We start from the raw sequence: 24,383 nt of genomic DNA, 5'->3' as shown, positions 1-24,383 counted from the left end.
AGGATGAGGCGGGTGGATCACCTGAGGTCAGGAATTTGCGACCAACCTGGTCAACATGGCAAAACCCCGTCTCTACTAAAAATAACAAAATTATCCAGGCCTGGTGGCACACGCCTGTAGTCCCAGCTACTCAGAAGGCTGAGGCAGGAGAATCGCTTGAATCCGGGAGATGGAGGTTGCAGTGAGCCGAGATAGCACCACTACACTCCAGCCTGGGTGACAGAGCGAGACTCCGTCTCAAAAAAAAAAAAAAAAAAAAAAAATTAGTAGTTTATGTCACCAAAAATCAGATAACATAATGGGGAAGAAAACATTCCTTTTTTAATAGGAATAAAGCCAAAATGTTTAAATAAACCTTAACCATAAATAAAAGATCTAAATAATTGTGGAGTCCGCCATGTAGATAAGATGTTACCCTTGGAAAATGTGATGCAGAGACATGAAGAGATAATGGAATGTATTATAACTCTATATTAGTTACAAGTGCACTTCTTGGAGGAATGCACGCAATTTATTGAAATGAATAACAACAAAGTGGGCCGGGCACAGTGGCTCATGCCTGTAATCCCAGCACTTTGGGAGGCCGAAGTGCGAGAATCTCTTGGGCACAGGAGTTCAAGACCAGCCTGGGCAACATAATGAGACCCCCATGTCTAAAAAGGAAAAAGAAAAAAAATAACAAAATGAACTTTGAGCTTTTTATTTCAAAATAAGTTCCAAGTAGTTGTTGGGGCTGGGCACGGTGGCTCACACCTCTAATCCCAACTCTGGAGATAGAGGTGGAAAGATCACTTGAGCCCAGGAGTTCAAGACCAGCCTGGACAACATAGTGAGACCCCCATCTCTATCAAAAAACTAAAAAATATTAGCCGAGTGTGTGGCATGCACTTGTAATCACAGCTACTTGGAAGGCTGAAGTGGGAAGATCACTTGAGCCCAGGAGGTCAAGGCCGCAGTGAGCTGTGATCGGGGTGAGCTGTGATCGGGGCACTGCACTCCAGCCTAGGCAAAGAGCGAGACCCTGTCTTTAAAAAACAAACAAACAAAAAGAAAACAAAGGGGTGAAGGGCCTGTAATCTCAGCACTTTGGGAGGCCAAGGCAGGTGGATCACTTGAGGTCAGGAGTTCAAGACCAGCCCAGGCAAAATGGAGAAACCCCATCTCTACCAAAAATGCAAAAATTAACCAGGCATTGTGGCACATCCTGTAGTTCCAGCTATTTGGGAGGCTGAGGTGGGAGACTCACTGGAGGCTGGGAAGTCAAGACTGTAATGAGCTGTGATTGTGCCACTGCACTCCAGCCTGGGTGACAGAGTGAGAAGCCTGTGTCAAAAAAAAAAAAAAAACAATGGTTGGAAATTAAGTTAAAGTTTTGAAAGGTGTTAAAAGTTCATCATGTAATTCTGTAACCAAGTAAAATTCCAGATGAAAGAATTAAAGGTAAAAATTGAGCTTTTCCTTAAAATTTTTTAAAAATATGTATTTGAATTTTTGCATGAGAAAGGAATTTTTAAACATGTTAGCAGTGGTAGAAAGCATAAAGGAAAATATCAGTTCAGCTAATACATAAATATTTGAAATATAGCTATAGAGTTTTATTATTTCTAAACATGGACCTCTAAGTCTAGATGTAAAAATCTATCCCAAGAAAGTAGAAAAGATCCACATAGTTTTACCTATAAATATTTAATCATTGCAGCATGATTATGCAAATAAAAATCAAAAGCCAATGTCTGGCAAAAGGAAATAGTGCTTTTGTTTTGTTTTGAAACAGGGTCTCCTCTGTCACCCAGGCTACAGTGCAGTGGCACGATCTCAGCTCACTGCATCCTCGACCTCCTGAGCTCAAGCCATCCTCCCACCTCAGCCTCCCGAGTAGCTGGGACCACAGGTGCACGCCACCACTCCCAGCTAATTTTTGTATTTTTGGTAGAGACGGGGTTTCACCATGTTGCCCAGGCTGGTCTCAAACTCCTGTGCTCAAACCATCCGCCCGCCTCAGCCTCCCAAAGTGCTGGGATTACAGGGGTGAGCCACTGTGCCCGGCCAAGAAATAGTTAAATAACAACATCCATCAGTGGAGTATAATACTGATGAGGACAGTGAATAACTCTGGGATTTGGAATTGGCAATATCATATTGCTTTTCTTTTACTTGCCTGTGTTTGCAAAAATTTTTTTTTTTAATCAGTGATCATGTAACTTTAGAAATTGCCCTTATAATCCAAAAAGTAGTTAAAATAATAGAAAACAAAGCCTTGCCCCCAATCCCCCTCTGGGTTAGTAACAGGGTTCTCCTGAGTCAGAGGCGCTGTGGGCCAGAGCAGAAGCTCCCTCACATAGGGCCGGCTGGGTGGGGCAGAGGCACACCTGGCTCTTTACCTATGTTCATAGTGGCCCCAGGCCTGGCAAGCTCTCTGCCTTCTGCTGTCACTCCCCTGAGATAGGGGCCAGTAACCTTCAGCCTGGGGGCCAGATCCCAGCCCATCGCCTGGTTTGTGTATGTTTCCCACAGTCTGGCATCTGCTGACTGCAACTCCACAATGTCATTTAACTCATTTTCCCTGCGTTTCCTGTAAATTGGCAGTAACAAGTCTTACATGCTTACCCCTTTGATAGAATACTTCATTTATGCATTCATCACCTTTTATTAAGCATCAGCTAGCTGTGTGCCAGAGTAGGGGCTATGGATGTAGCAGGGAAAATGGTAATCAGATTTCTGCCCCGTGAATCATAAGATTCTTAAAAATACTGTGATCTATTAAATGGTGAATATAAGGAGCTAAGTGAAGCGAGGCAGGGATAGGAAGCGTTGGAACGGTGGGTGTGACAGTGGACATTCTGGTTTTAGAAAGGGCCCCTGGGTAAGTGCTGAGTCTGTACACCTCTGGGAAGGAGCCCTTAGAACAAGACAGCGGGGCAAGTGCAAGGATCCTGTGAGGAGCATTGTGGGGTGCAGGAGCCCCTGGCTGGACCACAGCCATCCAGCGAGAGAGGCTTGGGGAGCGGTAGGAAGAGGCAGCTGTTGGCCTCTGCGGGTCAGGACTTCAGGGGTTGTCGTCAGGACTCTGGCTTCTCTGGCTTCTGCTCTGGGTGAGACTGGACATTTTGAGCAGAGGAGGAAAATGATCTGGTCTAGGGGTCAGCGGAACCCCTCTGGCTGCTATGCTACAAACAGAGCGAAGGACAAGGGTGGAGCAGGGAGTGCATAGAGGAGGATGGTGCAGTGATGTCGCAAGGGGCAGCGACAGCAGATAAAGTGGGCAAGGCAAGTACAAAGCGTAGTCAGCTTCTGGATGTGTGTTGAAGGCAGAGCCAGCAGAGTGTGCTGCCAAATGGGGTGTGAGAAGAGAAGCAGTGAGGGTGGGTCAAGTTCGGGGGTGTGGGGAGTCATGCTTACCAATGTGGGGACAGTGTGTGAGGACTGCCTGGGGGCATCAGGACTCATATTCGGACAAGTCGGACCTCTAGTAGATGCCATGTGGATCTGTCCAGCTGGAAGTAGGAGTTAGGTTTTAGAGGAGAAGCCCAGACTAGAGATGTGCATGGGCAGCCTCCAGGGACAGGCAGCACCCACAGCCGCCACCTGTGTGGGAGAGCATGGCAGTGGGGGTGTGGGGCTGGGGGGGGATGGACCAAAGAAGCCAGAGCACCCCAAAGCCCCACAGCAGCGAGAGGGGGAGATGGAGACTGGCCAGCGGGGTGGGAGAAAAGCAGGCAGGGGTGTCCAGAAAACCATGTCTGCGTCTGTCTGGAGGAGCAGTGACCCTGGCAGAGAGGCTGGCAGAAGCCTGATTGGAGTGGATTGCAGAGAGAATAGGAAGACAGGGGACAACTGTTACAGACACACAGATACTCCCTGAGAACTGTGCTCTGATGGGAAGCATGGAAACAGGCTGACAGCCCCCAGGTAAGTTGAGGGCAGAGCAAGTTGGATTAGTTTTATTTTATTTATTTTTGAGATGGAGTTTCACTCTTGCCTCCCAAGCTAGAGTGCAGTGGTGCGATCTCAGCTCACTGTAACCTCTGCCTCCCAGGTTCAAGCCATTCTCCTGCCTCAGCCTCCTGAGTAGCTGGGATTACAGGCGCCCACCACCACGCTCAGCTAATTTTTCTATTTGTAGTAGAGACAGGGTTTCACCATATTGGCCAGGCTGGTCTCAAACTCCTGACCTCAGGTGATCCACCTGCCTCAGCCTCTCAAAATGCTAGGATTACAGGTGTGAGCCACTGTGCCTGGCCAGTTTTGTTTTGTTTTAAACTAGAGAAAAGAACAGTGGTTCTTTAAGCTTGTCAGAGTGGATGAGTGCAGAAGGTGATGGATGCTGATGCAGGGATTTGCTGAAACCCTGACATGGAGCATGTGGAGAGGGGGTCAGGGACATCCATGGAGCAGGCCTTGGTGGCATAGGAAGGACATTCCACGGACACTGTGCTGTGAAAGGCTCTCCTGATAGTTTGTTTTCTCAGGAAAAGGGAAGCCAAATACTCAGCTTGAGGAATCGTTAGAGCTTTGAGAAGAGAAGGAGGTATGAAAGAGTTAACATGAGAGATGCCATGGATGATGGAAGGAGGGGTGGCAGTAGAGGTGCTATGGATGACAGGCGTGTAGGGGTGGTACAAGAGGTGCCATGGATGACGGAAGTAGGATAGTGCAGGAGATGCCATGGATGACGGAAGGAGGGGAGGTGCCATGGATGACGGAAGGAGGGGAGGTGCCATGGATGACAGAAGGAGGGGTGGTGGGGGAGGTGCCGTGAATGACGGAAGGAGGGGTGGTGCGGGAGGTGCCGTGGATGGCGAAGGAGGGGTGGTGCGGGAGGTGCCGTGGATGACGGAAGGAGGGGTGGTGCGGGAGGTGCCGTGGATGACGGAAGGAGGGGTGGTGCGGGAGGTGCCGTGGATGGCGAAGGAGGGGTGGTGCGGGAGGTGCCGTGGATGACGGAAGGAGGGGTGGTGCGGGAGGTACCGTGGATGACGGAAGGAGGGGTGGTGCGGGAGGTGCCGTGGATGGCGAAGGAGGGGTGGTGCGGGAGGTGCCGTGGATGACGGAAGGAGGGGTGGTGCGGGAGGTGCCGTGGATGGCGAAGGAGGGGTGGTGTGGGAGGTGCCGTGGATGATGGAAGGAGGGGTGGTGCGGGAGGTGCCGTGGATGACGGAAGGAGGGGTGGTGCGGGAGGTGCCGTGGATGGCGAAGGAGGGGTGGTGTGGGAGGTGCCGTGGATGACGGAAGGAGGGGTGGTGCGGGAGGTGCCGTGGATGGTGAAGCAGGGGTGGTGCGGGTGGTGCCGTGGATGACGGAAGGAGGGGTGGTGCGGGAGGTGCCGTGGATGACGGAAGGAGGGGTGGTGTGGGAGGTGCCGTGGATGGCGAAGGAGGGGTGGTGCGGGTGGTGCCGTGGATGACGGAAGGAGGGGTGGTGTGGGAGGTGCCGTGGATGACGGAAGGAGGGGTGGTGCGGGAGGTGCCGTGGATGGCGAAGGAGGGGTGGTGCGGGTGGTGCCGTGGATGACGGAAGGAGGGGTGGTGCGGGAGGTGCCGTGGATGACGGAAGGAGGGGTTTTGGGGGAGGTGCCGTGATGGCGGAAGGAGGGGTGGTGCGGGAGGTACCGTGGATGGCGAAGGAGGGGTGGTGCGGAAGGTGCCGTGGATGGCGGAAGGAGGGGTGGTGCGGGAGGTGCTGTGGATGGCGGAAGGAGGGGTGGGGGGGGAGGTGCCGTGGATGGCGGAAGGAGGGGTGGTGGGGGAGGTGCCGTGGATGGCGGAAGGAGGGGTGGGGGGGGAGGTGCCGTGGATGGCGGAAGGAGGGGTGGGGGGGGGAGGTGCCGTGGATGGCGGAAGGAGGGGTGGGGGGGGGAGGTGCCGTGGATGGCGGAAGGAGGGTTGGTGCGGGAGGTGCTGTGGATGGCGGAAGTAGGATGGGTAGTGTTGCCAGTGCATTTGATGTTAGCCTTCATGAATTTAGAGAGACCCATCAGCACTTTGGGGTTCTGCTGTCTGTGTTTAGCTCTGCAGCCACAGGTATGGAATGGGCAGAGAACTAGCTCTGAGCAGGACTGAGAACAATCAGGAGAGTCAAGGGTGAATGCCAGGAGCTGTCCGGCATGATCTGGGGCCACCAGCTGGGGCAAGTGCAAGTTGGGCATGGACAGGGCTGCAGGAATTCAGTCCAGTCACTGGACTGGTGGAGTTGAGGCGCTCAGGATGGCGAGCTGGGCAGTGCTAGGCAGAGTAGGTACTTGTGGAAGGTTCCCAGGGCTGGCATCTCTCTTCTGAGGTGTAAGGTGTGGCTATGGCAGTGACTTGTTCTTGTGAGAAGAACAAGGTCCCCAGCTCATAGGAAGTCAAATAAATTGCCAGAGAATGAGAAAGATTTGTAAATGGCATCAGAAACTAGGGCTGGTGAGTGATACCTGACACAAGATTGGTTGTGAACGGTTTTTATTGAGGAGGAAGGGGAACGGCTTGGAAGCAGCAAGGAGCACACCTCCTCAGCCCAGGCCCAGTGGGGTGCAGATGTGGTAGGTGACAGCCGGGGCCTGAGAGGTGCCAGAACGCAGGGTTAGATAGGAGCGGGCAGGTAGAAGCGCCCCCTGAGGTGGAGGAGGGTGTCCAGGGACTAGAAAGCCAAGGCCAACTTCATCTGGTCACTGGTGCGATCAGAAAGATGCTTACCACCCTAGCAAACAAAAATACCTCTGCCATCTAGGAACTTAAAAGCAACTCTGGAGAAATCTTCCCATTGAAGAGTGTCTCAGTCGAGCTACCCTATTATCCGTAGGTTGGAGACCGCTGTTACGAGGAGGGAATGTACGAGGCTGCCAAGCTGCTCTATAGCAATGTTTCTAACTTTGCCCGCCTGGCTTCCACCTTGGTTCACCTCGGTGAGTATCAGGCAGCAGTGGACAACAGCCGCAAGGCCAGCAGCACCCGGACATGGAAGGAGGTGAGCAGCGGGCAACTGCAGATGGCAGAGTGTGCTGGACAGGCACGCTCTCCGTGTCCTTTGCGTTCTGCTCGGTACTCTTCTGGGTGCCGGTCTCTTGCCCAGGCAGGGGTCTGAACCCTTGGGATTCTCAGAGTCTCTGGGCTAGTGTTTGTAGTTGGAACAGAGGCCCCAGAGAATCTGATGTGGAACCAGTTGGCCCCCAGAGGTAGCCTTAATAGCATGGAATTACCAGTATTATAAGTATTTTCATAACACTTTTAAATCATGTCACCTTATTTGCATAATCAGTGTAAATTTACATTGTTGGTCCTTTGTGGCAAATTGGTAAATTGTCTGGAGGCTCTCTGATAATATCAGAATCCATCTTCAAGTAGAAAAAACTGAAGAAATATCCAAAACAGCATTGTTTAATGAAAGATTAAAATTAGCCTAAAGGTCCAATGTCAAGGCCTTTTGTTTGTTTGTTTGTTTTGTTTTTGTTTTTGAGATGGAGTCTAGCTCTCTCGCCCAGGCTGGAGTACAGTGGCACGATCTCGGCTCACTGCAAGCTCTGCCTCCCGGGTTCACACCATTCTCCTGCCTCAGCCCCCCGAGTAGCTGGGACTACAGGCGCCCGCCACCACGCCCGGCTAATTTTTTTGTATCTTTTAGTAGAGTTGGGGTTTCACCATGTTAGCCAGGATGGTCTCTATCTCCTGACCTCATGATCCACCCACCTCAGCCTCCCAAAGTGCTGGGATTACAGGCATGAGCCACTGCGCCTGGCCAAGGCCTTTGTTAATGTATGCATTACAACTCTACCCTGCTGTTTAAGATGAATAGGCAGAGTTGCAGGAAAAGATGTTGCCAATATTATGCGAGGAATATATCATCATGCAGAATGTATGATGTAATTCCACTGTGTTTATGTGGGAAATTTGTCAGTGTGCTGGTGTATGCATCACACATAGGAAACAGTGGGCCAAAGATTATATCTCAAGTTAATGACACTGGCTTATGTGATTATTTTTGTACAGGGGAATTCTGCACTTCTCAAGGCTTGTTATCATTAAGTATACATACTGTACAGTGCAGAAAACAAAAGTAGTCTAAAAAATTATTAAAACAAGCTCCCCCGTGAAAACAACACTCAGATGAGATGCATTCTGATGGTCATTATTTTTTAGCCTTCCTTTTCAAACCCCAAACCTGAAATTCCAGCATGACTTTCCTGCCACCTGAACAAAACTCAGGGCCTACGAAGTAATACACAAACTTTATTCTTTCCATGGTCTCAAGCACCCCCTTGGCCTGCAGATTACAAATGTCATATTTTTTCCTCCCAGTCTTGTACAATTCATCATAGAGTTAGCTACTTGTTCAGAATCCAACTTAAAATACCCCACTGCTGGTATTTCTGCATTTGCAACTGTGTCCCTTGTAAGTCAGCTGCTGTGGTGCTGTGTCCTGTCTTGGGGACCCTCACGCTTGCCCTCCGTCCCCTAGGTGTGCTTTGCCTGTGTGGATGGACAGGAGTTCCGCTTTGCACAGCTGTGTGGTCTTCACATCGTCATTCATGCAGATGAGCTGGAGGAGCTGATGTGCTATTACCAGGTGACCAGATGATCTCTGTTGGTAATGCAGATGACAAGTGATGCCTAAACACTCCACAGAGAGGCACGGTCATCCCCTTAGCTCGTGACCATCACAGTGTTGCATCTGCAAATATGAAGCATGGCCCCGAGGGGAAGATTCATGTGTTAGACAGTCATTTATGAACTAAATTCAATTGCCTTGTTAGCTATCCTCGACCTCATGGCTGGCTGGGATTTTGTGTTTTTTAAGTTCTCTCCATCCTCTTGTGTTATTGGGCCTTCAGAAGCCCAGTCAGTGGCTTGCATGACGGGAACAACCCTTGGAGGGTTACTGAGAATACTGGGCTGGTGGTGGCAGAGCTCTAGTCCATAGCCTAGTTCCCCACAGTGTGCAGCCCCAGTAGTCTGTTTTTCAAGTGCCTTAGGGACAAAGCACAGGCAAGAGAGGGAACCCCACCTGGACCCTTTGGAAGGGTGTGGCCCTGTATGTTCATGCTGTAGGTAGGCTCTCTTGAGTGGTTGGTAGACAGTGATTTGTGTGTTTAGGGACCTGGGCTTCCACCTGTGGGATTCCTAGAGCCACATGACAACTCCAGGTATGGTTAGTCAAGGCAGACGAAGATGGGATATGACTCTGCTCAGCAGTGTCACCATGGCCATGGAAATTGAGCCCCAAACCCCTCACTATGTGAGACGTTGTCTGGAGGGGCTCGCACCAGCGCCAGAGTGTCCAGATATTAGCTGGGATATTAGCTTTTCAATGAGAAATGCTTTCCCACCCCCAGAGAGGCGCCTGAGAAATGAACTGGAAAGCCAACAGGGAGGGTGATCAAGCAGTACAGGGCTGACAAAAGAACAATTTAGTCAGCAAATCTTTGAGTACCTACTGTGTGCTAGGCATTATTCTCAATAATTGTGTCAGTGAACAAAACAGAAAAGCCTCTATTTAATTGAATTGGCATTCAGCAAGGTTGGCAGGCAAGCAACAAACCTAATGAATAATTATATAGTGTGTTTGAAGGTGATCAGTTATAGAGGAAAATGGAGCCGGTTTGAGGGCATAGGAGTGCCTGGATGGAGTTTCATAAAGGGGCGGTCAAGGTAGCAGCAATTGAGGGGGTGACATTTGAGCAAAGACCTGAAGAAATGGAAGGATTTGGTCATGGGAACATTTGAGGGAAGGGTCAGTGGCCAGGCAAAGTCCTGAGGCAGAAGTGTGCTGTGTATTCAAGGGAGGGGCTGGAGCCAGAGATGGGGCAGAGAGGCTGACGGAGGGCCAGATCTCAGGCCGTTAGGAAGGTCACGGGCTGTACTTGGGATGGGTGCAGGGCTGTCGGGGGTAAAAGGATCATGGTGGCTCATGTGCTGAGACCACATACTTGAGGAGTAGGGACAGGAGCCAGAAGAGCAGCTAGAGGCTGTTGCAGTGGTCTAGGCGAGAAGGGACAGTGACTCTGACTAGGGTGGTGGTGACAGGGTGAGAGGTGATCAGGCCATCAGGATTGGGTGTGTGCTTTGAATGAGCAGCCACCTTGATATGCTAGTGCACTGATGTGGAGTGAGAGAGAAAAGCCCAGGATAACTCCATTTGGTTTTGGCTTGAATAAGTAGAAATAACGGAGTTATCACCAGTGGATGAGGGGAAGACTGAAGGTGCAGCATGGGAGGGAAGGACAAGAATTACTTTTTGGACACATGGTGCTAAGTCTTGAGCTGCCCGCTGGATGTTCAGGTAGGAGCATCATGTAGGCAGCTGGAGACAGATCTGGAGCTCCACAGAGGAGGGGCCTAGCTAGAGCAGTGAACCTGGAGTTGCTGACATATAGGTGATCCACATCCATCTATGTTTGCCTGCAGTCCCCTGGGGTTGAGTGTAGGTGAAAAGACCAGACTGCCCAACAGGGGTGGGCTGAGGAGGGGAGCAGGAGCAGCCAGTACAGTGGGAAGAAAACCCAGAGAGTGTGCTGGCTCCTGGATGCACTGGAGAGGAGGGGCCGGTCAGCAGGGACAGGGCCTGCTGCTGAGCAGACAGCAGGATGGCAGGGCCAGGGGGCTGCTTGTGACCTGGAGCTTGGGAGAGACTCAGCCTGATGGTGGCTGGAGAGAACAGGGAGAGGAATGGGAATGGTTGTTGTGAGGACTTTTTGCTGCAAAAGGAAGTAGAAAAAATGGGAGGTAGCTAGCAGGGACATCGGGTCAAGAGGGTGTTTAGGATAGGAGGATGAGCGGGATGCTTGCTGAACCCAGCTGTGGAGAGTGAAGATAAGGCAGAAGAGAAATGAGGAGTCACCGGAGCTGTGGCCTTGGTAGGCAAGCAGGTGGGATGGAGCTGCAGGCTGGGCAGGTTCCAGACAGGAGCACAGGCGGCGTGTCTGTAGCTGATTGGGGGGTGCAGATGCTGCCAGCAGACAAGTGTGCCACTGGGAAATGAGGTTAGTCTGAGAGTGGAGGGGGCACAGAAGGGTGTCCTCCTTGGGAAAACAAGAGGTGTGAGGCAGTCCTCTAGGTCGGACCCTCCCAGGGCTGTGGTCGTTAGAGTAAAGGGAAAGGGTCACATGGCTGGGTGTTTCTCCAGGCTTTCTGCATGCTGAGCAGGCTGTAACCAGACGTCTGGTCTTGTCCAGGGAGAGTGTCAGAGGCGTGTGGGGCTGAATGCAAGGGACTGGCCATCATAATTAGGGACACAGTGAAACAACAGCCACGTGGCATCGTGAGTGGAGTTGAAGGTTTGTTGGAGCCAGGATCTCAGTAATGAGCTGTAGCAAGGGATTAAAACAAATCATTCCCAGACCCTGTTACCACCCACTTCCTATTTTTTTTTTCTAATTCTTTAAATAAAATTGGCAATACTAATTTGCACTTACTAAACTTGAAAATTGTAGTGCAGTGTGCCACTGGTAATTGTCAGATGATCCAATAAGTTGCTAAGTAAATGGCATGATCTGTAGCACAGTATGTATACACGTTTTCTTCACACATGCCTCCTCGGGATCATTCCCAGTCACAAGCACAGTCCCTGCGGCGTGGGCATGGGCTGGAGGGTGGCTGCAGGAGGCATGCAATCATTCTGCCCCACGCGTGGCTGTTGGTCTGCTAGGATCGTGGCTACTTTGAGGAGCTGATCTTGCTGTTGGAAGCGGCCCTGGGCCTGGAGCGGGCCCACATGGGCATGTTCACTGAGCTGGCCATCCTCTACTCCAAATTCAAGCCACAGAAGATGCTGGAGCATCTGGAGCTTTTCTGGTCCCGTGTCAACATCCCAAAGGTACCGTGTATTCCTTGCAGTCTGGCAGCCGTGGCCACGTGCAGCACAAGCCGACCCTGACCTCCTTGTCCAGGTGCTGAGGGCTGCAGAGCAGGCACACCTGTGGGCTGAGCTGGTGTTCCTCTATGACAAGTACGAGGAGTATGACAATGCTGTGCTCACCATGATGAGCCACCCCACTGAGGCCTGGAAGGAGGGTCAGTTCAAGGACATCATTACCAAGGTAAGAGGGGATACAGAGCGCTGGCTCCTGCCAGCCTCTGCCAGGCCCTATTCTGGGTGCAGGGGAATGGGCAGGTGGGAGCGGAATGAGTACCAGCATGCCCCCATGCTGTGTGTGCGTTCACTTGTATGAGTCCACCACCCTCTGGGCAGATGGTAGTAATTCCATCTTTGAAGGGAACTGACACTTAAGAAGGGCAGGTGACCCATCTAGCGATGCACAGCTGAGCTGTGGGCGGGGTCAGGCCAGCATGCAGCCGTGGCCCTGTGGCCCTGCCTGCCCGCCCCTCCCACCATACCACGCCCTCGTGGCCAGGCCTCAGTTCATTCTTCCTTCTGCCCTGTCAGCTCAGGGCTCCCACCCCCACTTCCTGTGGTTATTGTTCACCATTGGACCTTTTTTTTTTTTAGTTCATGTCTCTCCCCAGCACCAGCGGCCTTACCTGTCTGGGAGTGGGCCTCCATCCTGTAGCCTAACTGGGCTAAACCGGGACCCGAGTTTCTCTGCCAGCAGCCACACTGTTGGGTGGTGTCGGGTTTGGGTGCCATGGTCAAGTGAGCCTTTGTTATTTTGTTTCCGGTCTCTTAGAGAGTTCAACCTCAGGACCCACCCCTCTCCAGCTCTGTATGTGAGTTTGGTGAAGGGGCTGGAATTCTTTATCCTCAGCCCCCATCCCTTTGCATTGGGTATCTGCACTTTGCGCCATGGTCTTTGGGTAACTAACTTGTCACAGTCGGCTTGTGACTGGAGTGGCACAGCAGTGAGCTGTGGCCTCGCTCATGCACCTCTTTTCCACATGTGGCTACTGAGGGTGGGCGCGAGTGGCACGTGTGCTGCCAGGTGAGGCCTTCAGCCTCTGCCTTTCCTGGGAACTATTTGAAGGAACCCAGTATTGAGCACCAGGCCACAAGCCCAAGCTTCTTGTTGGAGGACATCCATGTTACTGGGCATGGTGGTACGTGAAGGTGGGGGCCTTTGATGGGGCGTCCCACCCTGAGCAGAGTCTGCAGGTTGCTGGAGGGAGTGCGGCCAGGTCATACCTTACTGTGGCCTGGCACACGTGGCTGCTGCCTTGTAGATTTGTCTGTGTGCTGGAAAATCCATACTTGATCAATCCTGTGTGTATTTTATTCACATTGTAACTCCTCTGATATTAGGGTGTTTTTAAAAATTGCTGAGCCGTGGTGGAAGTGGCCATGCTTTTGTTTCTTACTGGCATATAAAATAATAGGAGGACAGCTGAGACTCACTGTGTGGGAGAGCAGCATCTCTCATCTGGTGCCTGCAGGGCTGATGGCTGAGTCCAGTTCCTTGTGTGATTCATGATGCTTCTACTACACCCTGCCGTGTGGGAGACAGACACTGTCAGCTCAGGTGTGAAGGGGGTAGGAGGATACTCGCCAGTGCAGGGGTCCAATCAGATGGACGACATCCAATCTGTATTTGGGGCACACGATAGCAGGAATCCACTTAGCCATAGGGCTGGGCCAGCAGCAGCCTGAGCAGGGGAGCTTGCTAACTCAGACGGGGGGCACCCCAGCTCAGCCATTCACTGTCTCTCTCCATGTGGGCTAGGGGTGTCACCGCTGTGAACCTCGTTATCCCATCCATACAATGGACATCATGTTTCCTCCCGACCAAGTGGTCCATGGCAGGTGCCTGGCATCTGGTGGGCGCTTCTTTCAGGTTGTGCAGCACAGCACGCCAACCAGCTACCCTGGAGCTTGTGGCGGAATCTCAGCTTCAGTTTTCTCTTCTTTTTTTGTTTTATTATTATTTTTCTTGAAACGGAGTCTCACTCTGTCACTCAGGCTGGAGTGCAGTGGCGCGATCTCGGCTCACTGCAACCTCCGCCTCCCAGTCTCAAGCGATTCTCCTGCCTCAGCCTCCAGAGTAGCTGGGATTACAGGTGCCTGCCACCAAGCCCGGCTCATTTTTGTATTTTTAATAGATACAGGGTTTTACCATGTTGGGCAGGCTGTTCTCAAACTCCTGACCTCAGGTGATCTTGAGAGGTGACGCCACCTGGACTTCTTGGGTAGGGTGGGGACTTGGAGAAATTTTGTGTCCAGCTAAAGGATTGTAAGTACACCAATCAGCACTCTGCATCTAGCTAAAGGATTGTAAATGCACCAATCAGCACTCTGTAAAAAACGTACCAATCAGCACTCTGTAAAATGGGCCAATCAGCACTCTGTAGAATGGACCAATTAGCGCTCTGTAAAATGGGCCAATCAGCAGGATGTGGGTGGGGCCAAATAAGGGAATAAAAGCTGGCCACACGAGCCAGCAGTGGCAACCTGTTCAGGTCTTTTTCCATGCTGTGGAAGCTTTGTTCTTTTGCTTTTCACAATCAATCTTGCTGCTGCTCACTCATTGAGTCTGCACTACGTTTAAAAGCTGTAACACTCACTGCGAAGGTCTGGAGCTTCATTTGTGAAGTCAGCCAGATCACGAACGCACCAGAAGGAAGAAACTCACACCTCTCAACATCTGAAGGAACAAACTCTGGACACAACATCTTTAAGAGCTGTAACACTCACCATGAGGGTCTGTGGCTTCATTCTTGAAGTCAGTGAGACCAAGAACCCACCGGAAGGAATAAATTACAGACACAATCCGCCCGCCTTGGCCTCCCAAAGTGCTGGGATTACAGGCGTGAGCCACCACGCCCAGCCTTCAGTTTTCCCTTGTATAAAACAGGGATACTACCATGTCTTCTGGGGTGCTGGCTGTCCGTGCTGACCATGCTAGTGGGCACGGGCCTGCCAGTGCTCCATGTCCTGGCACGTGGCTAGTGGACTCACCCCATCCTGTCTTTCAGCTTGGATCTGGAGGACGCTCCAGAGGGGCCCCGCCGCTCCATTCCTCCTGTAGTGCAGAGGGCTCCAGATCCCGGCAGCTGAGCCTAACAGAGATGTGTGTCCCTGCAGGCCTCAACACCAGAGGAACTGGGTGGGAACATGGCAGTTATACTCCACCTTAAATGGCATTCCGGCCATGCTGCATGGACCTGTTGAAAGGGCCAAGAGCGCACATGGTACCAGGTGTCCCACAAGGGAAGCTAGGACTGCTGGTGCCCCACTTCAAGTCTGTCCACTCGCGTGATACCTGCAAGAGTCTCAGTGAAATGGGCTTGTCCTTGGATGGTTCCTCTCCTTCACGGGAGGCCTGAGGAGCCTTGTGGTTGGCGGGGAAGCAGGTGGGGCTTTGAGGAGGTGATTCGCCACAGAAGATGAACTTGAGTCCCTACCCTTCTCTTCAGCCCCACATCACATCCTGACTGCTCTCTGCTTCTTCAGTGTCTAGTTGAGGTCCCCATGTCCTGGCCCTGCTGCTGAGTAAAGGGCCAGCCTAGAAGGCTGACAGGTGCTAGAGCTCCAATAGGAGCGGACCCACAGTGGCCTGTGGCAGAGTCTGGGGGCCCACCAGTGCCATAGGTGAAGCTTTGTGATGGGGCCAGTTCACTGTTCTGCTCTGAATCCATGGTGGCGGGTACTAGGGACCCTGCTGCCTGTCTGAGTCAGAATCTCTGGTGACAGTGAGTGCTCTAGCACAAAAGGAAAAGAGAAGGAGAAAGAAGACACCCTGAAGTGGCCAGTAAGCCATAGTGGGACCATTAGACCCCTTTTAGTCAGAAGACCCCATCGGGCCCCACATTTTTGCCAGGTCACCCAAACCCAGCAGCGCTAGAGGCTCCAGTGGTGATCACCCTGGGATCCCAGCATGACTTTAGCTCCAGCTGTGCCCTGTGCACATCCCGGGACCCCCACACTCACGCAGACACATTCACCACCACTGTCTTGGTTCATGCCCATCTGGCTTGCATGCTCCCTGAACAGAGCTGTGTCCAGGCCCTGGACATCGATGCCACAGTCAGCAAGCCACCAAATGACATCGCCAGGGCTGGGCGCGGTGGCTCACGCCTGTAATCCCAGCACTTTGGGAGGCTGAGGTGGGGAGATCACGAGGTCAGGAGATCGAGACCATCCTGGCTAACACGGTGAAACCCCGGCTCTACTAAAAATACAAAAAATTAGCCGGGCATGGTGGCAGCTGCCTGTAGTCCCAGCTACTCAGGAGGCTGAGGCAGGAGAATGGCATGAACCCAGGAGGCAGAGCTTGCAGTGAGCAGAGATCGCACCACTGCACTCCAGCCTGGGCGACAGAGTGAGACTCCGTCTCAAAAAAAAAAAAAAAAAAAAAAAAAGATGGCATCGCCCAGCAAGAGAATGGTGGCAGACCAGTGGGGAAAGTGCTAAGAGACACAGCAGCCTGGCCAAATCTCGAGACCCAGGAGCACAGGCACAGGGTCCACCCAGAGTGGTCCACTCTCTGCATGGGCTGGACTTCAGGTCTCACCCAGGGTCTGAGCACCACAGTGTTTCAGCTCAAAAGCTCTGGTGATGTCACAGGACGTGCTGTCCACTTGGTTATGGCTCAGGCTGAGGCCTCCAAGGAAAGCTGGAGTAATCTTGCTTGGATGGAAACATACTCGGTTGTTTGGTTTTGCTGTGGGGCTTCATTCTGACTGATTACACTTCATTCATTCAGCCGATACTGAGTGATCGTGGACCCTGCATCAGATACTGGTGTAGGTGCTGGGTTGAGGCAGGAAACCCTGAGGCTGGCCTCTTAAGAAAAATGCTCAGTGTGTCAGTGCTGGGGGACAAAATACCTCAGGGATGAGAGGAGGCACCTTCACAGGCCATTGAGTCTTATAGGGGGTAGTCGTGGCAGGCCTCAGTAGTAAAGTGTCATTTGAGCAAAAACTGGAAGGAGCCCTGGGGTATCTGGAGACAGCAGCAGGGACTGACCCTCAGCTTTGCTCACCACAGGTTGCCAACGTCGAGCTCTGTTACAGAGCCCTGCAGTTCTATTTGGATTACAAACCACTGCTCATCAATGACCTGCTGCTGGTGCTTTCACCCCGGCTGGACCACACCTGGACAGTCAGTTTCTTTTCAAAGGTGAGTCAACCAAAACCCCAGGTAGAAGAGTGTATTGGGCTAGCTCTAACAAAGTCATCTGAATGATAGCACCTTTATAAAGAGTTTTTGAAATGACCCCCAGCTGACTTGAAGAGTCACCAGTGTATCAAAGTGTTTTAGGTTTCAGATACAGGAATACCTCCTGTATCATGCTTCATTTTATTGTGCTTCTCAAATTCTGTGTTTTTTTAAAGATTAGCGGTTTGTGGCTGGGTGTGGTGGCTCACGCCTGTAATCCCAGCACTTTGGGAGGCCGAGGCAGGCGGATCACGAGGTCAGGAGATCGAGACCACCCTGGCTACCACGGTGAAACCCCGTCTCTACTAAAAATACAAAAATTAGCTGGGCGTGGTGGTGGGCACCTGTAGTCCCAGCTGCTTGGGAGGCTGAGGCAGGAGAATGGTGTGAACCCGGGAGGCAGAGCTAGCAGTGAGCCAAGATCGTGCCACTGCACTCCAGCCTGGGTGACAGTGTGAGACTCCGTCTCAAAAGAAAAAAAAAAAAAAAAGATCGGAGGTTTGTAACCCTGCACTGAGAAAGTCGATCAGCACCATTTTTCCAACAGCATGTGCTCACTTCATGTCTCTGTGTCACATTTTAGGATTTCTCACAATATTTCAAATTTTATCATTATATATGTTATGGTGGTCTGTGATCAGTGATCTTTTTTTTTTTTTTTTTTTTTTTTTTTGAGACAGTCTTGCTCTGTTGCCCAGGTGGGAGTGCAGTGGCATGGTCATAGCTCACTGCAACCTTGAACTCCTGGCCTCAAGCAATCTTCCCGCCTTGGCCTCCTCCAGAGCTGGGATTATAGGCTTGAGCCAGTGCACACAACCAGCAATCTTTGATGTTACTATTGTAATTGTTTTGGGATGCCACAAACCATGCCCCTATAAGAAGGGAAACTTAATGGATAAATGTTGTATGTGTTCTGACTGCTCCGCTGACTGGCCGTGCCCTGGCCCTCTTCCTTTCCTTGGGCCTCCCTATTCCCTGAGACACAACAGCATTGGAATTAGGCTAATTAATGGCCGGGAATGGTGGCTTATGCCTGTAATCCCAACACTTTGGGAGGCCAAGGTGGGTGGATGACCAAGGCAGGCGGATCACCCGAGGTCAGGAGTTCGAGACTAGCCTGGCCAACATGGTGAAACCCCGTCTCTACTAAAAATACAAAAATTAGCCAGACGTGGTGACAGGCACCTGTAGTCCCAGCTACTTGGGAGGCTGAGGCAGGAGAATCGCTTGAACCCAGGAGGTTGCAGTGAGCCGAGATCGCACCACAGCACTCCAGCCTGGGCAACAGAGAGACTCCATCTCAAAAAAAAACAATAAATTATTGTGCATTTCAAAATAGCTAAAGGAGAAGATTTGAAATGTTCCCAACACAAAGAAATGATAAATGCTTGAGGTGACGGACATTGTAATTACCCTGATTTGATCATCCCACATGTGTATATGTATCAAAATATTACATATGCCCAATTAATATGCACAACTATCATATATCAATAAGAAGTTGGAAACAAGTAAAGACACCAGTATATAAGGAAAATATCCATATATTAACAGGAATTTGGAAGAAGTGGATTCCAACCCTCATGGATAACTTTGGGGGTTCAGGACTTCAGTGGAGAAAGTCACTGCAGATGTGGGGGAAACAGCAGGAGAACTAGAATTAGAAGTGGAGCCTGAAGAAGGGGCTGAATTGCTGCAATCTTAGGATCCAACTTGAACAGATGAGGAGCTGCTTCTTAGGGATGAGCAAAGAAAGTGGTTTCTTAAGATAGAATCTACTGCTGGGGCAGATGCTGTGAACATTGTTGAAATGACTACAAGGGATTTAGAATAGTGCATAAACCTAGTTGATAAAGTGGCAGCAAGGTTGGAGAGGACTGAGACCAGTTTTGAAAAATGTTCTACTGTGAGTACAGTGCTATCAAAGAGCATTGCATGCTGCACAGAGTCTTTTTGTTTGTTTAGTTGATTTTGTTTTATGCAACACAAGTCCAGAGTGGTCTTACATAAAGGGAAGAGTCAGTCAGTGAGGCAAACCTCATTGATGTCTTATTTTAAGAAATTGCCAGCCAAGCGCGGTGGCTCACGCCTGTAATCCCAGCACTTTGGGCGGCCAAGGCGTGTGGATCATGAGGTCAGGAGGTCGAGACCAGCCTGACCAACGTGGTGAAACTCTGTCTCTACTAAAAATACAAAAATTAGCCAGGCGTGGTGGGCGCGCACCTGTAATCCCAGATACTCAGGAGGCTGAGGCAGGAGAATCGCTTGAACCCAGGAGGCAGAGATTGCAGTGAGCCAAGATCGCGCCACTGCATTCCGTCTCCCCCCCCCAAAAAAAGAAGGAAAGAAATTGCCGGCTGGGCGCAGTGGCTCACGCCTGTAATCCTAGCACTTTGGCAGGCAGAGGTGGGCAGATCACCTGAGTTCAGGAGTTCGAGACTTAGCCTGACCAATATGGTGAAACCCTGTCTCTACTAAAAATACAAAAATTAGCCAGGCGTGGTGGCAAGCGCCTGGTCCCAGCTATTCAGGAGGCTGAGGCAGGAGAATTGATTGCTTGAACCTGGGAGGCAGAGGATGCAGTGAGCCGAGATCACGGCACTGCACTCCAGTGTGGGCGAAAGAGCAAGACTCCATCTCAAAAAAAAAAAAAAAGAAAAAGAAATTGCCACAGCCTCTCCAGCCTTCAACAGCCACCACTTGTATGAATCAGCAGCCATCAACATTGAGGCAAGACCCTCCCCAGCAAAAAGATTACGACTCACTGAAGGCTCAGATGATTGTTAGCATTCTTTAGCACTAAAATATTTTAAATTAAGGTGTGTACTGTGTTTTTGTAGACATAATGCTGTTACACACTTAACAGGCTACAACATAGTGTAAACATGAATTAATATGACTCACTTTATTGCAATGTTCACTTTATTGTGGTGGTCTGGACCCAAACCCATGTGTCTCTCTAAGGTGTGAATGTCTGTGGTGACATTGGCATCCACTGAATCGCCCAGACAGTCCTCTGTGTGTGAGTGTAGGTCTTTTGGTTCTAGGTGTCCAGAAGGTGCCCTTGGCTCCAGAGCTGGACCATTCAAGTGGATGGCACGCACGTGCCCACCTGTGCCCCTGCCTAGTGTCCCCATAACAAGCTTGGCCAAGTGCCTTGACGGTTCCCTCAACTTGTCAGGCAGGTCAGCTGCCCCTGGTGAAGCCTTACCTGCGGTCAGTCCAGAGCCACAACAACAAGAGTGTGAATGAGGCACTCAACCACCTGCTGACAGAGGAGGAGGACTATCAGGTGGGTGTGCAGGAAGGAGCCCTGTCCTGGGTGGGCTGGGCTCCTCCCCTGCAACTGCCATTCTGTTCTCAAAGCAGGCTGCCTTTGCACAGGAGGGTGTGCAGGCCCCACAGGACACCAGTGGATATATGGGCAGGGGCCTTTCTAAGGCTGTGCTGATAGCAACAGCCATCAAGTAACACAAGGTGCCTGCTCCATGTGTAGGCAGCCCATGTCAGTGTCCCATCCCTCACAGAAAGGCTGTCTTCCTAGGGCTTAAGGGCATCTATCGATGCCTATGACAACTTTGACAACATCAGCCTGGCTCAGCAGCTGGAGAAGCATCAGCTGATGGAGTTCAGGTGCATTGCGGCCTATCTGTACAAGGGCAATAACTGGTGGGCCCAGAGCGTGGAGCTCTGCAAGAAGGATCATCTCTACAAGGTTGGTGGACTGGGCCCGTTTCCTCCCACCTTCCTGCCTTGGTGTGCATCCTGATGGCTTTGGGGGTCACATCCCTTCCCTCTTGTTCCTGAGACCTGGCTCTGAGCTTCACCAGGGGATCCTCGTGGTGGGTGGGGGGATTAGTATTAATGGGAGACCATATTTAGAACATAGAGTAAGAATTGGGAGTGAGCTAGCACCCCTTAAAAACTGTTTGGATTGAAAGACTTGTAGAGTTTTACGGAGTTGATTCTTTTCGCAGCAGTTTTGTGTGAGTTTCACTCTACCAAAACACAGTGTGGTAAGATTCACTTCTTGGCACCTACTTTACTTCCTATCAAGATTTGGGAACTTCCCTGTAATCTCAGCGCTTTGGGAGGTTGAGGTGGGTGGAGTGCTTGAGCCCAGGAGTTTGAGACCAGCCTGGGCGACATGGCAAGACCCCATCTTTACAAAAAATTAGCCAGGTGTAATGATGGACATCTGTGGTACCAGCCACTCGGGAGGCTGAGAAGGGAGGATCACTTGAGCTCAGGAGTCAGAGGCTGCAGTGAGCTATGATCACACCACTGCTCTAGGCAACAGAGTGAGACCCTGTCTCCAAAAAAAAAAAAAAGATCTGAGGAATTTAAAAACCTAAATTAAAATCACATTCAAAGGCTGGACGCGGTGGCTCACACCTGTAATCCCAGCACTTTGGGAGGCTGAGGTGGGCAGATCATTTGAGGTCAGGAGTTCAAGACCAGCCTGGCCAATATAGTGAAACCCTATCTCTACTGAAAATACAAAAGTTAGCCGGGTGTAGTGGTGCACTCCTGCAATCCCAGCTACTTGGGAGGCTGAGGCAGGAGAATCGCTTGAACCCAGGAGGCGGAGGTTGCAGTGAGCGGAGATCGCGCCACTCCATTCCATCCCAGGTGACAGAGTGAGACTCTGTCTCGGAAAAAAAAAAAGGAAAAAAATAAATAAATCACATTCAAAACATTTGTTTCAAAGCTGGGTACGGTTGTGTGCACCTGTAGTCCCAGCTACTTTAGAGGCTGAAGTGGGAGGATCACTTGAGAGGAAAAAGAAACTGTTTTTTCTGCTGGTGAGAGGTTTCTTAGTATCATTCTCAGACCGGGATCTGGGCATCTGCTAGACAGGTTGGGCTGCCTGGAGGGACCCCCAAGACCCTGAAGGCATTAACATCCTCTGCTTGGCCTGAACATCTCCCCGCGGGGGTGAGGTGGAGTTGTACAAGAGGGTCCTTGTGGGTGCTGTGTGATGCAGCTGAGCCAATTCCCAAGGGCTCCTTGTGCCCAGAGACTCTGGACTTGACCTGAGGGTGTTACTTACGGAGTTGGCCTTAGGCATTCCTGAGTATCTTCACAGGACACATGGATACTTGCCACTTCCTGTCCAGCACAGGGGCCTCATTCTCATGGCTCCTGGTCTGCGGCTGTTAGCTCAGACTCCGTGGAGGCCTCTGATCCCTGCATCAGTGTTGCATTGAGTTTCACCCTAAGTTGTCACCTCCAGTGTTCTGGACTGTTCTGTGACATATCCTAGCCCTTGGTGACAGTGCTCGTGGTCCTTCCTGAGGTGCCTGCAGAGGGAATGGAGAGGAAAAGCTGCTGAGGCTCTGAGACCGCACCTGGATGTCTCTGGACCTGGCTGCTGGGAGGAGACAGCTAGGCTCAGACGCACCTGAGGGAAGGCTGCCCTCGGCTGGCTGATCACAGCCATTCTGTCCTACCCATGTGGTCCCTTGTCAGGGGCTTAAACACACAGCCTCCTCAACACTCAGGCAGTGATGAGTGAGCAGGGCCATCAGTGCTGCCAGAGGCCTACTGGCCTTGCCAGCCACCCACTCCGAGCCACGTGGGCCCAGAAGAGAGTCCAGAGGACAAAGCCACAGATAGAAAGTGGCCGAGCACAGGGCCGGGCGCGTTGGCTCATGCCTGTAATCCCAGCACTTTGGGAGGCCGAGGCGGGCGGATCACAGGATCAGGAGATTGAGACCATCCTGGCTAACATGGTGAAACCCCATCTCTACTAAAAATACAAAAAATTAGCTGGGCGTGGTGGCAGGAGCCTGTAGTCCCAGCCACTCAGGAGGCTGAGGCAGGAGAATGGCGTGAACCCAGGAGGCAGAGCTTGCAGTGAGCAGAGATCACGCCACCGCACTCCAGCCTGGGTGACAGAGCGAGACTCCGTCTCAAGAAAAAAAAAAAAAAGAAAGTGGCTGAGCGCGCTTCCCCCAGAACAGTGGCTGTCAGCCAGGAATGACTGTGACCCCAGGGAATGTTTGGTTGTCACAGCTTAGGGCGTGGTGCTGTGTATAGGCGGTAGAGGCAGGGATGGGGCCCACAAGCCCCAGTGCACAGGCGGCTCCCCAGACCTCCCAAGGTCAGCACTGCCACTGGAGGAGCCTGCCCTGAGGCCAGAGCTGAAGCCTCCTGGAGTCTTCCTGGAGGGGTGGCCAGGTCACAGCGTGTCCAGTCAGGGCAAAGCCAGCTAGCAACAGAAAACTGTATTTCCAGATGACAGAAGTAGCATTTAAATGAAAGCTCGGTCAGTGGGGCCCTCCCACACCCACCAGTGAAGAGCAGGGGCCTGCGGAAGTACAGGTGTAGACTGGAGAGCTGGACACAGGGACGGGGACCAGGATGAAGCCTCCCTGAGAGTGGCATGGGCCCGGGAGGTGATGAGAGAGGAGGGTGTGGGAGAGCCTGACTCGAGCTGGGCTCCAGGCCGCAGGAGCAGGACACTGACTGGGAGCTTCCTGGGGGCTGCTTCTACTGGAAGTCCTCTGGGAAGGCAGTGAGACAGTCCCCAAGGCCCACAGAGGAGGAACAGAGCAGGGCCCACTTTAGGCACATGTGGAAGACAAGTCAGCAAGGGTAGGCTGGGCCGGTGGAGGGCACGGCAGGGAGACAGATGAGCGGGCGTCACAGGTCCTCAAAGCGGAGACCCAAAGGCACCTGGAGCTCTCACCTGAGGGTCAGAATCCTGGTGCCTTTGTAGGAACAGTATGGGTCAGGAGGCAGCAATCGATGAGCAGCATGCCGGCAGGAGAGACTTCTTTCCGGAGCCAGCTCAGCACATCGGGTCCATGCAGATGTGGGCACTGGGCGTCCTCAGGGGTCTCCCAAACGGAACTCAGAGGTGTGTGCTCCAGGCGATGGCAGGCATGCGGAGCTGGGACCGCCACAGGGTATCCCTGGAGAGCACAGGTCACAGTCAGTGGATCATGGCCAACTCCAGGTGGAGTGGCCCTGGGCAAGTGACTACATCTGGGTCTCAGGTTCCTGGTCTCTGAAAGGGGTACTAATAGCCCCTGCCATAGAGGGAATCCGGTGATCCAGTGCCTGCTGTGGAGCTAGAAAATAGAGAATGGCCACAGAAAATGCAGGCTTCTTCAGGACTGGTCAGGTGCAGGTGTTATTTTGTCAATGATATTGTCTTAGACAAATACATTTGCAAGGATGAAAATAGCAGTTAGGGGTTTTTGAGCCACTTGAAAGAAAAACACATTGCTGTTTCTAGAGCAGTAGCCATACCCCTCCTAACTGCTCCCCTGGTGTCACATGCTCCATGGACCTGAGTGCAGCACCTCTGCAGCAGCCCCGCAACCCCCAAACTCCCATCAGTGCCTTCCTCAGAG

General features: G+C 51.7%; 1 protein-coding gene across 15 annotated transcripts in view; it reads left to right on the top strand.

The window, feature by feature from the left end:
• The window catches only part of CLTCL1 (clathrin heavy chain like 1), a 113,555-nt gene that overhangs the window by 84,749 nt on the left and 4,423 nt on the right, over positions 1 to 24,383 (top strand). For 6 of the 15 annotated variants that reach the window (XM_024352825.3, XM_054675729.2, XM_024352818.3 and 3 more), the window contains 7 exons: positions 6,781 to 6,945; positions 8,434 to 8,541; positions 11,620 to 11,787; positions 11,861 to 12,010; positions 16,849 to 16,980; positions 20,201 to 20,311; positions 20,564 to 20,734. In XM_024352825.3, coding sequence (XP_024208593.2) covers positions 6,781 to 6,945; positions 8,434 to 8,541; positions 11,620 to 11,787; positions 11,861 to 12,010; positions 16,849 to 16,980; positions 20,201 to 20,311; positions 20,564 to 20,734 — 1,005 coding nt within the window. Of the gene's footprint in view, positions 1 to 6,780; positions 6,946 to 8,433; positions 8,542 to 11,146; positions 11,249 to 11,619; positions 11,788 to 11,807; positions 12,011 to 16,848; positions 16,981 to 20,066; positions 20,312 to 20,563; positions 20,735 to 24,383 lie in introns of all 15 variants that reach the window. The other 9 variants (XM_024352828.3, XM_054675732.2, XM_024352827.3 and 6 more) reach the window with 6 other exon arrangements.

The sequence above is a fragment of the Pan troglodytes genome, chromosome 23 (genome assembly GCF_028858775.2).
Source record: "Pan troglodytes isolate AG18354 chromosome 23, NHGRI_mPanTro3-v2.0_pri, whole genome shotgun sequence".
In the NCBI taxonomy this organism is placed as follows: domain Eukaryota; kingdom Metazoa; phylum Chordata; class Mammalia; order Primates; family Hominidae; genus Pan; species Pan troglodytes.
The sequence above is the reverse complement of the archived record's forward strand: the minus strand, read 5'-3'. Positions and strand labels throughout refer to the sequence as shown.